Source organism: Protopterus annectens, chromosome 7.part0 (genome assembly GCF_019279795.1).
Source record: "Protopterus annectens isolate FY-2018-M chromosome 7.part0, PAN1.0, whole genome shotgun sequence".
Lineage (NCBI taxonomy): Eukaryota > Metazoa > Chordata > Ceratodontiformes > Protopteridae > Protopterus > Protopterus annectens.
In genome coordinates this window covers 1569918576-1569931172 of record NC_056739.1, presented here as the reverse complement: position 1 = coordinate 1569931172, position 12597 = coordinate 1569918576, and the positions used below count along the sequence as shown (strand labels likewise).

The following is a 12597-nucleotide window of genomic DNA, read 5'->3' as shown; positions in this document are numbered from 1 at the left end:
ATATTGTTTTCATGGTCGGCTGTTTATGGTCAGTTTAAAAGAATGCTGGTTTGCCTCTGTCTGTCTATCTGTGTGTATGCTATAGGCATATTTGTATGTTTTTCTGTGGTGTATGTGTCTATACACACACACACACACACACACACACACACACACACACACACACACACACAGACAAATAATATGGTTATCATGGGCGTCATTGATCCACATATCTGATCCAGTGAAATCAGTCTAGTTGACCATGAAAGCAATATTGAAAGTTGAAATTGCCCAAACCTGTCTTGTTTACCATGAGAGCTGACATTGCATCCCCCCCGCCATCACAGAATGCCTGTATTGCTTTGTGGGAGGTCAACTGTGACAGTAAACAATATAAACAGTGGAAAGTGAAAATGTTTACCTTTTCTCCAGAGTTATGCAATGTCAGAGTCAGTATGTACAAGTAGCAGGGGGTGTGGAGGGCTTTCTGTCTTTTAAGATTGATATTTTGTGTACTTTTGATGTTGTGATACACATATACGCATATATTATTTTGCATATATAAATAACATTCACAGCTTACATTTGGGTGTGTTTAATAATTTACTAATACATTGTCCTTGCTTTAAAATTGATATTTTTAATATCTTTAGGATATCATGGTAGATATTCATCACCGTGTTCACTGCTGCATTCTTCGCTCGAGAAATCATGCCATGCAGGTAGCTCATTACTTATCAGCCTTCCAAAGCTCTCTCTCAGTAATAAGCTTGGCTGAGGCCCTTCTTCCATCACAAGGACTTCAGTAATGTAAAGGGTGCAGTGGTTGACCCATCCTCAGATCTTGCTTGCTCTTCAGTTGTGCTCATTTCTAAACAGCTTACGTAGTCTGCCAATTGGCTGAATTAAATCTTACTGAGAACAGAAGAGTACCCCATGTGGGATTTCCTTTTATTTGTTATGTGTACATGTGTATTAGTAGCTAATATCTGGCACAGAGTCTAGTGCTGTATTGGCTGCAGGATTAACACTATAACCTCTGAAAACTTTATTGCTTACATGAAATGTGTTTTTTTGCCTTATTGGTTTACTTCTGAAGTAATAATATGAATGTCATCATGCATCATCATACATGCACAAAACAGCACTGTTATACTGCATCAAAGTAGCACTAACATAAAGTCTTTTTATTTATTTTTATTTTCAGGATTACAGAAAATATACTGGCAATGTCTCGACCCTCAACTGAGGTAATTGAGAAGTATAACATCATCAAAGAATTTCAAAGGTGATTACTTTTGTGCAGAATTTGTCAATCTCTCTAAGAATATTTTCTGGAAATAAAGCATAATGTTCTTTCTAAGTTACCCTTTTAATGTGAAGTTTTTACAAGACAAAGTACACTTATTAGACATACTTTTCATGCTTATTTGAATGATAGGAGTTCAGAGATTAATTTAACTGAATTTGGTTAAGTTACAGATGTTGCTACAGAACTCTATATCTTTTTCAGGGTTTATCTTCATTTCATCAAACATGGTTTGTGTGACATCCTTCCATTGAAAGGACACCTGCACAGAACTCACAACAGCGTGTAACGTGTTCGAATGGCTACAGTGCAAATGCATTTAGCCATTCAAACACATGGACAAATGTTGAAAATGGTTTTCAGCTAAACCATTTTCGACATTTGTACTCTGAGGCTTTCCATGATTTCCTCACTCAATTCGTAGAAATGCCTGTTAACACAAACCATGTTCAATAAAATGAAGGTAAACCTTTTTTCAGTGGTATGTACAGTGGATATTGTGATATAAAAAAATGAGACCACACTAAATCATTTCAAAACATTTCTCGCCTTTAATGTGACCTATAACCTGTACAGTTCAATTGAAAAACAAACAAATCTATTGGAGGAAAAAATATAAAAAATAAAAAAACAAAATAAGCTGGTCATATAAGTGTGCAGCCCTTAAACTAATACTTTGTTGAAGCAACTTTTGATTTAGTTATAGCATTCAGTCTTCCTGGGTACACACCTGCCATCAATTAAAGAGACTCTGATTAACACCAAATAAAGCTGAGCTGTCTTAGTAGGAGTTTCCTGTCATTTACTCAGTTGCCTGCTACAGCAAAAGCCATGGTTTGCAGAGAGCTTACAAAGCATCAAAGGGATCTCATTGTTGAAAGGTGTCAGTCAGGAGACGGGTACAAAAAAATTTCCACAGCATTTGGATATACCATGGAACACAGTAAAGACAGTCATCAAAAAGTGGAGAAAATATGGGACAACAGTGATGTTGCAAAGAACTGGCTGTCCCTCCAAACATGATAAAAACACAAGACGAAAACTGGTCAGTGAGTCTGCTAACAGACCTACAACACTGAAGGAGCTGCAGGAATTTCTGGCAAGTACTGATTGTGTACTACATGTGACATCAATCTCCCGTATTCTCCATATGTCTGGACCATGGGGTAGGGTTGCAAGACGGAAGCCTTTTCTTGCACAGAAAAACATCCAGGCCTGGCTAAAATTTGCAAAATAATACATTGTCTCCCAAAAGCATGTGGGAAAATGTGTTATGGTCTGATGAGACCAAGGCTGAACTTTTTGGCCACAATTCCAAAAGGTACGTTTGACGCAAAAACAACACCGCATCACCAAAAGAAAACTATCCCCACAGTGAAGCATGGTGGTGGCAGTATCATGCTTTGGGGATGTCCTTCAAGGATGCATCTGCAGTCATAACATATGGGTTGTCCTGCCTCAGGCAGCCCTTCGGTCGGCTGGATTCCAAAGTCTGGGTCTGGCCTCGGCTGATGTCGCATTTTCCCTGACGTCACAGCTGCTGGGGTATAAAGGCATCAGCCGACGCCATTTTCCTCAGTCTTTCTTGCCGCGCGGTGCCCGAAGCAGAAGCTGTTCGCAAGTGCCGGTCGGTCAGATCCAGAGATTCCGCTACCGAAGACTTCTAAAAGCTGGGGACTCTCTCTTGCCTCAGCCGATGTCAGACAAAGTAAATAATTGTTTAACATGTGGGAAACAAATACCTCATAAGGATTTCCATTCCTACTGCCTTCCTTGCTTAGGCCCAGACCACGACTTATCAGCCTGTTTAGCTTGTGCCTCCTTCAACCGTCGGACTCTTAGACGTCGGTCGGAGTTTGCAGAAGAGTTTTTTGGATCCGCTTTTGCATATAAAATGCCGTCGGAGACTCCGACTACGCATTTAGCCAAAAAACGCAAGGAAAAGGACCGACACTCGCGGCCCGTGGTTTCGGATGAAACCACGGTTAGGCCTACCGCGAGTGTCTCGGTTTTGGCTGAAACCGAGGCCTCGGTTCTTCCTTCTGCCGAAATCTTACCTCCGACAACCAAGGCCAGCGAGGCCCCGGCCGAGTCGGCTACAGAAACCCCTACCAAAGAAGCAAACGCACGAGAATTGTCCGACACCATTCCTTTGGACATTTCCACTCCTGCACGTGGGGCAGCTAGGCCCCCTGCTTCTATGTCTATTAAGGCTTTCTCCAGGGCTAAAGCAGCTAAAATTACTAAAGCTTTACCTGCAAAATCAACCTCACAGAGACCTTCCTCAAGTACCCAGATTCTCAGTCTTGCTGAGGACCTTATTTCTCTGATTAGGGGTTCCCAACCTCACCCAGACAGGGCCTCCCAACCTCCTCCTGACAAAAGGCCCAGGACTGAACCCCTGAACCTCTCTCCTCTGACTACTCCTCGGATGGATCTGATTTGTCAGACCATCATGAAGGGCCATACTCACCTTATGAGGACTCTGATGCAGAAGACTCTATCCCTTCTGCTTCCTCCAGAGGAATTCTCCTTTGGGGAAACTTTACACTCTATGAGGGAACACTTTCAATGGCAGGGTCAGGATTTTTCTGATTCTAGAAAAGACTAAGGACTTTCCTACACTTGCCACAGCATAGGCCTTTAGCCATACCACCTGTGCTAACTGTAGTTGATGATGCATATAATGATGTCAGCTCTGCCCCTGATTCACTTCCTCCGGCCCCTGCCAAACCTGACAGATACTACAGGGTTCCGGATTCCCACTTCCACTTGTATAAGGCCCATGCTGCAGACCCAGAAACTATTTCTCAGGGCCCGAAAGGTGTTGCAGCTGCCACTGCCAAAAACCCACTACCCTCTGAAAGGGAGTCAAGAACATTAGTGAGATGGGGAAAAAAAGGTTTATACATCTGCTACTCTTTCTGCCAGGGCTTTAAACTGTCAATTCCATATGATACAGTACCAGGAATATTTGTTAGACCAGCTGAATAAAAAGCTTTCTTCTCCTGAACCTTTAGACCGTAAGGCCCTTCAGGATTTGGTACACAATTCTCAGCAGGTCAGTAATCATTTTTTTAAAATGTGGCTATGATGCACTGGAAGCTTCATTTAGATCAGCTATGACTGGGGCAGTAATTCGTAGACATGCCTGGCTAAAAGAACAATCCTTGCCGGACCATGTTAAGGCTAAACTCCTAGATGCTCCAATGGAGAAACAAAGTTTATTTGGCTCCTGCACAGGAGATTCTAAAGAAAGTGGAAGAAAAAGCAAAATCTGTGCAAACAGTTAAGGATTTTCTGCAGGTCCAACCTCCGAGGTTCAGCAGAAACTGGCCTTCAAAGAATTGGTCCTTTCCAGACAACTCCAAAGCACAGAGGGGCAGGAATAGACGCCCAAGAGGCAGAGGTCAATCAAAAGGTGCCTTCAGGGGTCGCCAGTGGCAACCTGCCAACCAGAGGAGTACTGCCACAGCTGAAACTACATCCACTTCCACAGGACAAACACAATGACTTGACTCTGACTCCGCCTACAAGGGAACAACTGGAAGCACCCTTGGGTGGAAAATTGGCTTTATTCTCAAACAACTGGCATTGCATTACAAAAGACAAATGGACATTGCAAACAATAGACAGAGGATACAGGTTTCATTTCCACACTTTACCAAGAAGGAGCGGAATGCCAAACCTTCCACCAAACCAGAAGCCAGAGGCTTTAAGACAAATCAACAATTTACTTCAGATGAAAGCAATAGAAAGGGTACCATCTACTGAACAAGGCCAAGGGTTTTACTCCAGACTATTCCTTGTACCAAGAAAAGAAACCCAATGGAGGCCTATTCTCGACTTGTCCGCACTAAACACATATCTCATTATGCCAAAATTCAAAATGTTGACCCTACAGCAACTTCTTCCCATGTTGGGCAAGGAGTCTTGGCTGGTGACTCTAGATCTCAAGGAGGCATACCTGCACGTCCCTATACAACCAGATTGCAGAAGACACCTCAGATTTCATGCAGGATCAGAGCATTATCAATTCTCAGCATTGCCATTTGGCTTATCTACTGCGCCCAGAGTATTCACGAAATGCCTGGCATCAGTAATTGCACATTGCAGGGTTCAGGGAATTCAAATCTACCCATACCTGGACGACTGCCTAATACAAGCGGAGAACTGGACAAGACTTACAAAAGATTTGGCCTATGTCATACACCTGTTACAGGCCTTGGGATACACAGTCAACATCCAGAAGTCAAGACTAGTGCCATCCCAAAGGATAACCTTTTTGGGTGCGGATCTGGACACAATAACTCAGATGACTTTTCTCACAGAAGAAAAACAAAAAGCAACTACCAGTCTACTTCATGGCTTTGACAAAACAAACTCAGCTCACTGCAAGGAAAGTCCTGCAGGCCCTGGGTTACATGGCATCTTGCATAATCTTGATCCCACATGCCAGGCTGCATATGAGGAAATTACAATGGTACCTAAGGAATGTATGGTCTCAACACAGGCACAGTCTAGAAACCATGATTCCAATCATTCCATGCCTGAAAAAGGAATTCCTGTGGTGGGCCCAGGCATGCCAGTCCAACAGAGGGTTGCCTTTCACCAAACCACATCCAAGGCAGACCATCACCACGGACGCCTCAGACCGAGGATGGGGAGCACACATGGAAGACAAGTGCATCCAAGGCCTATGGACTCAGGACCAGCTGAATTTGCACATAAACCTAAAGGAGATGCTGGCAGTGAAACATGCAATCGAGGCATTCAAATCATTCCTCCAGCAAGGTCATCTGCTGATAAGGACAGTCAATACCACAGTCATGTGGTACATAAACAAACAGGGAGGCACGCATTCCTACCCTCTATGCCGGATGGCAATGGATCTGTGGAACCTAGCCCTGGATCTCAACATCCAACTGCAGGCCAAATTTGTACCAGGAAAAGAGAATTCACTAGCAGACAGCTTAAGCAGAACTACCACGGATGCTCACGAATGGATGCTGCATCCAGACATCTTCAAAATCATAACAAACAAATGGGGAATGCCAGAGATAGACCTGTTCGCCTCCCCACTCAACAACCAACTAAAGAAATTCTGCTCAAGAGTATACCACCCACAAGCTTGGAAGGTGGACTCTCTTTCAACTGGAATGCCCTAGCAGTGTATGCTTTTCCACCACTTCCATTGATGTACAGAGTACTACTGAAGATCAGAGAGGAACAGCCAAATGTGATACTGATAGCTCCAGACTGGCCAAGGCAGCTCTGGTATCCGCTGCTGAGAAGCATGTCTCGGATGAACTCATGGCCTCTACCCCTATGGCCTCTACTTCTAACGCAGAACAACTTCAAGACACTGCATCCAAACTTGAAAACACTGCAACTGACTGCCTGGAAAATTGCCTAAAACAAAGCCAAACTGTCTTATCTCAAAGGGTCAAGGACATAATCCTGGAGGCTCGTAGACCCTCCACAAGAAAGACATACTCAGCTAAATGGAAGAGATTCCTCATTTGGAGCGCTTCAAAGGGTACAAATGTCACACTGGCAAACCTAGCACACATCCTAGAATACTTAGCAGAACTGTTCCACAATGGCCTGTCATATTCTTCCATTAAGATCCATGCTTCAGCAATTCAGCAGAATACAACATGGATCCTCCTATCTTCTCTCACCCTCTCCTCAGACAATTTTTAAGGGGGATCAAAAATGTAAAACCTCCAAGAAAACCACCTCTTCCTGCATGGGATCTCAATTTTGTGCTGGAAAAATTAACACTACTTCCCTTTGAACCAGCAGCATCAGCAGACTTACAGTTCTTATCTTGGAAAACTGCTTTCCTTCTAGCAATCACTTCAGCAAGAAGAGTATCCGAGTTACAGGCGCTAATGGCAGTGCAGCTTTTCCTTATTTTTAACCAGGATAGTGTGTCTCTGAGAACCAATCCTACTTTCATGCCAAAGGTGGTATCCAGGGTATCCTTGAACCAAGCTATTCATTTGCCTACGTTCTTCCCTAACCCACAGAACAGGGGGGAAAAACTACTGCACACCTTGGATGTACACAGACAACTACGCTACTATCTGGACAGAACTAAAACCAGCAGAAAAACTGACCAACTTCTGGTAGCATATGCAGCTGGAGTGCAAGGAAAAGCAATTTCCAAACGGACAATCTCTAAATGGATAGGAAATTGCATTTGTTTCTGCTACTCTTTTCATGGAAAGACAGCTCCTGAAAATATCAGGCCTCACTCCACAAGAGCCACAGCCACCACTACAGCTTTCCTACGAGGGGTGGCTACCAAAGACATTTTAGAAGCTGCTACTTGGAGCTCCGTGCATACATTTGCCAAGCATTACAACCTACCTTTATACTCCAGATCCCGAGCAGGTTTTGCAACTGCAGTTTTACAGGGGATCATAACTACACCATCCTTATCTTAGTACCTCCTCCCCCAGTTTGGCTATGGTATTCTACCCATATGTTATGACTGCAGATGCATCCTTGAAGGACATAGTACAGTTTTGTACCTACCATAAATGTAGATGTCCGATAGGTATGCATCTGCAGTCAGGATTACCCACCCGCTTCCCTTCTGTGGTATTCCTAGGGTGCTTACCCCTCTTTCAGCTAGCTGGGGGAATCTATTATGGTGTATTTGTTTGTATATATATATATATATATATATATATATATATATATATATATATATATATATTGTTTTACTCTGTTTGGAATTTTCAATTTTTATCCAAATTTAGCCTTCCTAGAGGGCACCTGGCATCTGGGGCAAGAAACACTGAGGAAAATGGCGTCGGCTGATGCCTTTATACCCCAGCAGCTGTGACGTCAGGGAAAATGCGACATCAGCCGAGGCCAGACCCAGACTTTGGAATCCGGCCGACCAAAGGGCTGCCTGAGGCAGGGCAACCCATATGTTATGACTGCAGATGCATACCTATTGGACATCTACATTTATGGTAGGTACAAAAATGTACTTTGCTTTTCTTCAGCTAGAACTGGGGCTTTAGTCAAGATAGAGGGAATTATGAAGAGTTCTAAATACCAGTCACTTTTGGCCCAAAACCTTTAGGTGTCTGCTAGAAAGCTGGAGATGAAGAGGAATTTCACCTTTCAACATGGCAATGACCCAAGCATACATCCAAATCAACAAAAGAATGGCTTCACCAGAAGAAAATTGAAGTTTTGGAATGGCCCAACCAGAGCCCAGACCTAAATCCAATAGAAAATCTGTGGGGTGACCTGAAGAGGGCTGTGCAGAAGAGATGCCCCCGCAATCTGACAGATTTGGAGTGCTTTTGCGAGGAAGAGTGGGCAAATATTGCCAAATCAAGATGTGCCATGCTGATAGACTCCTACCGAAGAAGACTGAATTTCGTAATTAAATCAAAAGGTGCTTCAACAAAGTATTAGTTTAAGGGTGTGCACACTTATGCAACCAGCTTATTGTACGTTTTCTATTTTTTATATTTTTTCCCCTAACATATTTGTTTGTTTTTCAATTGAATTGTACAAGTTATAGGTCACATTACAGGTGGAAAAAGTTTTGAAATGATTTATTGTGGTCTCATTTTCAATATCACAAAAAATGGCATTTTAACAGGGGTGTGTGCACTTTTTATATCCACTGTATGTATGTGTATATATATATATATATATATATATATATATATATATGTAAAATGGAGAGAGAGACACACACACATGCACAATATAAACTCCCATCAGTATCCTTTTCTGGAGCTATATCTCCTAGTTTACATTAGGTGACAGCTATATGCATTGCCCTTGGCTAGTCACTGCCATCTTCCCATTTAGATCTTCCAGCACTCAGACCTGCAATTTGACTCTGGATTCTGGAGGCTGTATCCAGGGCTGCATACTTCTGGAGGTTGGTATAATGGTTAGGGCAGTTAGCCTAGTACTAACCTATGAACCTGTAGAGCCAGCTTAATTTCCTGATATTTTAACTTGTCAGGCATCTGAAATAGCATACAGATAACATGATGCTGGTAAAAATCCTTGATGAAGTTGCTAAATACAGATACTTTAATTTAGAACTTATCTTCCTCTTCGGAGTCTTGTGTAATTGCCTGTTAAGATGGAAATGTTCATGAAAAGCACTGTAATTTCATGTAGCAGACCAAGAAAAGAGCAGTCTCCTGAGCAGTTGTTATTTATCTTTCTTAAGTTTTTTTACATTTCGTTATCTCTCATTATTAGTAATTATAGCTGTACATGCTCCTTTGTAACTACCTAGTTTTACCAACCAGTGTGTTTTACTTATTAACCTTCTGTCATCATCATCATCATCATCATCATCATCTCTTTTTTTGCTGATTGTGTAACTTATTTGTACAGTACTGCACATGCAAAAAGGCATACTTGAGCTTAACATTCAGCTGTGGTGAGGTGTACATTTGATTTAATGTGCAAACTGCAGCAAAGTCATACTCCAATCTGTCTTCTGTATAGCATGCAATGATTAATTGTGTACTAGATGGTCAGACACAAGATATTGGTAGTGAAGACTTTTCATGTTATTTGCCAAGAAAAAAGGTGAGCTTCATATGTCTGCTACCTCATTTGCCTAATTCTGAAATATGTACAACTCAACAGAACACAAAACATGATCTCTAGGACTTCAGAGTGTTATCATCTGTTCCTCATCTTCATCAAACTTGTTCTGTGGCTGAATTTGTCTTTATCAGGGCTTTTTAAAAGCAAGAAGTTTGATAAAACTTGCATTTGATTGAAAACTGAAAAATAGGTTGAAATGCAGGAGGAAATGTAGACTCATCTAATTAAAAGAAAGATTTCTTTAATCATAAACCAATAGTGGAAGATAAGACTTAAAAACAGCAGTATATCAAGAATCAAAACTGGAAAGCAGATTATTAAAGCTGAAGGCAAAAATAGAATCTGTGTTATTTGTCCTGGGAATCAAGAGTGCTTTGCTTTCTTTTCAGCAATTTCTGAAATAAGAGACGTAAACAGATCTGATATATCTTTCCAAAAGAATATTGAGTCTAAGACTGGATAAGAATTCTGAAAGATACTCATAGCATCACTGTAAACATTTGTGAATAACCATTAAAACATTTTGTTCTAAGAGATAAAGTAATGAAAACGTAGGGAAAAGGTATAATAATGGGCCTTGAATCTAGGACTGTTTCAAAGTTTCATAGAAGAATGCTGAGCTGTCATTCCCAGTGGGCATTTTATGCCTAGCCATGTTACTGTTTGTTGCCTAGCTATGTTATCTCATAGGTGTTTTACTTTCCTTGCCATCATTTTCTTTAAATAATTTTCATTTGCAGAAGCTTAATTGTTGGGGTCTCACCTTCAGTGTGTTGTGACCCTACCGTAAGGTGGGCGTTTAAGCACTGCCTGTGTTCATAGGTTCATAGGTTTATACTAGGCTATCTGCCCTAAGGCATTTATAAGCCTAGCCTTTTTTTTGTTTACGCTTACCACCCCTATATAAAAAAAAATACTGTGCCTTGTAGTTTTTGTGTGCAGTCCAGCAGGCTGACACAGAGATGACCTAGTGGTGGTACACCACAATCTCACATTTCAAGGTTTCTTCTTTCTTGAACAGAGCCAGCGAGTCTCCACATGGGACGGGATTTTATTCCAGCTGATAGAGTCTCGTCTGTGTAGTCATCGAGTCATCCAGCCCGCCCCTATTTATGCTAGCCGCTAAGTGTTTTGGTTTTGCTGGTTCTGGTGGTTTTTGTGGTTTGTGTCCATTAATTTGGATTACATGTGGCTGGTATGTCAGGCACATGTCATCAGTTGTTCTGGCCCTCTATGCAGACGGCATGAACTGAATAGAGCTGTAGTTTCCTTCAATCTGGCAGCATATGACAGATTTTTTGGTTTTTTGATTTTTGGTGAGGGGAACTTGGGGCTTTTGGTGTCGGTGAGGCAGTCCGGGGGTCCCGTCCCCCTAATCATTGTGTGTATAAGGAAGAAGTGATAAGTGAAGAGATTTGGAAGAGGGGAACATGATGATCTGACCTTGGAGGTGAAGTGGAACATGATCAGGTCTTTTCAACCAAGTAACTTTCTAACTTCACTGTTCACGAGGTTGAGAAGTCTGTTCCAGAGTAGTGATGTGGATATGCTCCAAGGTATGCACCTTTCCTTCCAAACTGTTCTGTTTATATTGCAGAAAAAGTTTAGGTTCCTGGACCAGGTGTTTCAAGTGCAATTATGCTTTCAGATGTAGAGTAGTTTCCTAAGTACTGTGTCAAAGGATCATTATAATCCAGGCATCAGTCGCCTTTTAGTAGTTTGATTGGACTGAATACAGTGACAGGGTTTTGACGAGATCCATGTAGGGCATGTGCTTTATGGCCAGTATTCTTTTTTGCAAGAAACCTCCATGGACACTCTAGTTGTTGCAAATGCCTGGATGGGTATATATCAAAGGGGGCAGTTTATTCTGTGATGAGTCTAATGACGGCTGAGTAGAATGGGATGGTGACATTTCTGGACCTAGAAACTATCCCTTTACTTATAAGCTGCACAGAATTGAAGGATTTCCTCACAACTGTGAGACATGTTGGTCGAATGCTAGGTCACTGTGTGTGCAAGTTCCTAAATCCCTAACTACTAGTTCACCCTTAGGGGTGTATTACCAATGTGATAGTTCTTTGAGTCAGTCAGTTTTCCAAAGGACACTATGCATTTTTTGGCACTTAGCTTTAGTCCATAATCTGCCACCAGTTGTTTGTGTGGGACAAGCACTCCTGTAGGATTGCTGACTCTTTGGGAGATTCACTGACTGCTCCCAGCTTGCAATCATCCACAGACTTGATCAACGATAGACTAGTGATGTTTGCTTTGACTTAATAAAAATAGATGCCAGATAAGAGTGGCCCCAGCACAGAGCTGTGTGGGACCCCATGGGTGACTGGTCTTTTTGTGAGGATGGCTTCCCCTTTACTAACTTCCTGTATCCAATGGGTGGCCTAGGGATTTTCTCCTAATTTCAAAAGCATTTCAACAATGCCTGATTGGGATATTGTGTTACAAGCCTTGGCCAGGTCAAGTTAGACAGTTTGTACTGTCTTCCATTCATCCATTACTTGTGTGATAGATATAGATAGATAGATAGATTCATACTAGGCTAACTGCCAATTATCCCTTGTGAGACTCCATCCCTGCATCTTGTGCTTGCAAGGCAAACACCTTAACCATTAGGCCACCCTCCCAACTTTGACTTTTTCAAAAAAGTCAACTGAGTTGAGTAAGCATGACCTGCC

At 42.0% G+C, this 12597-nt stretch overlaps 1 protein-coding gene across 6 annotated transcripts in view; it reads left to right on the top strand.

Moving 5' to 3' along the window:
• The window catches only part of PTPDC1 (protein tyrosine phosphatase domain containing 1), a 1141579-nt gene that overhangs the window by 410978 nt on the left and 718004 nt on the right, over positions 1 to 12597 (top strand). For all 6 annotated transcript variants that reach the window (XM_044078123.1, XM_044078118.1, XM_044078120.1 and 3 more), the window contains one exon: positions 1190 to 1270. In XM_044078123.1, coding sequence (XP_043934058.1) covers positions 1190 to 1270 — 81 coding nt within the window. The remainder of the gene's footprint in view (positions 1 to 1189; positions 1271 to 12597) is intronic.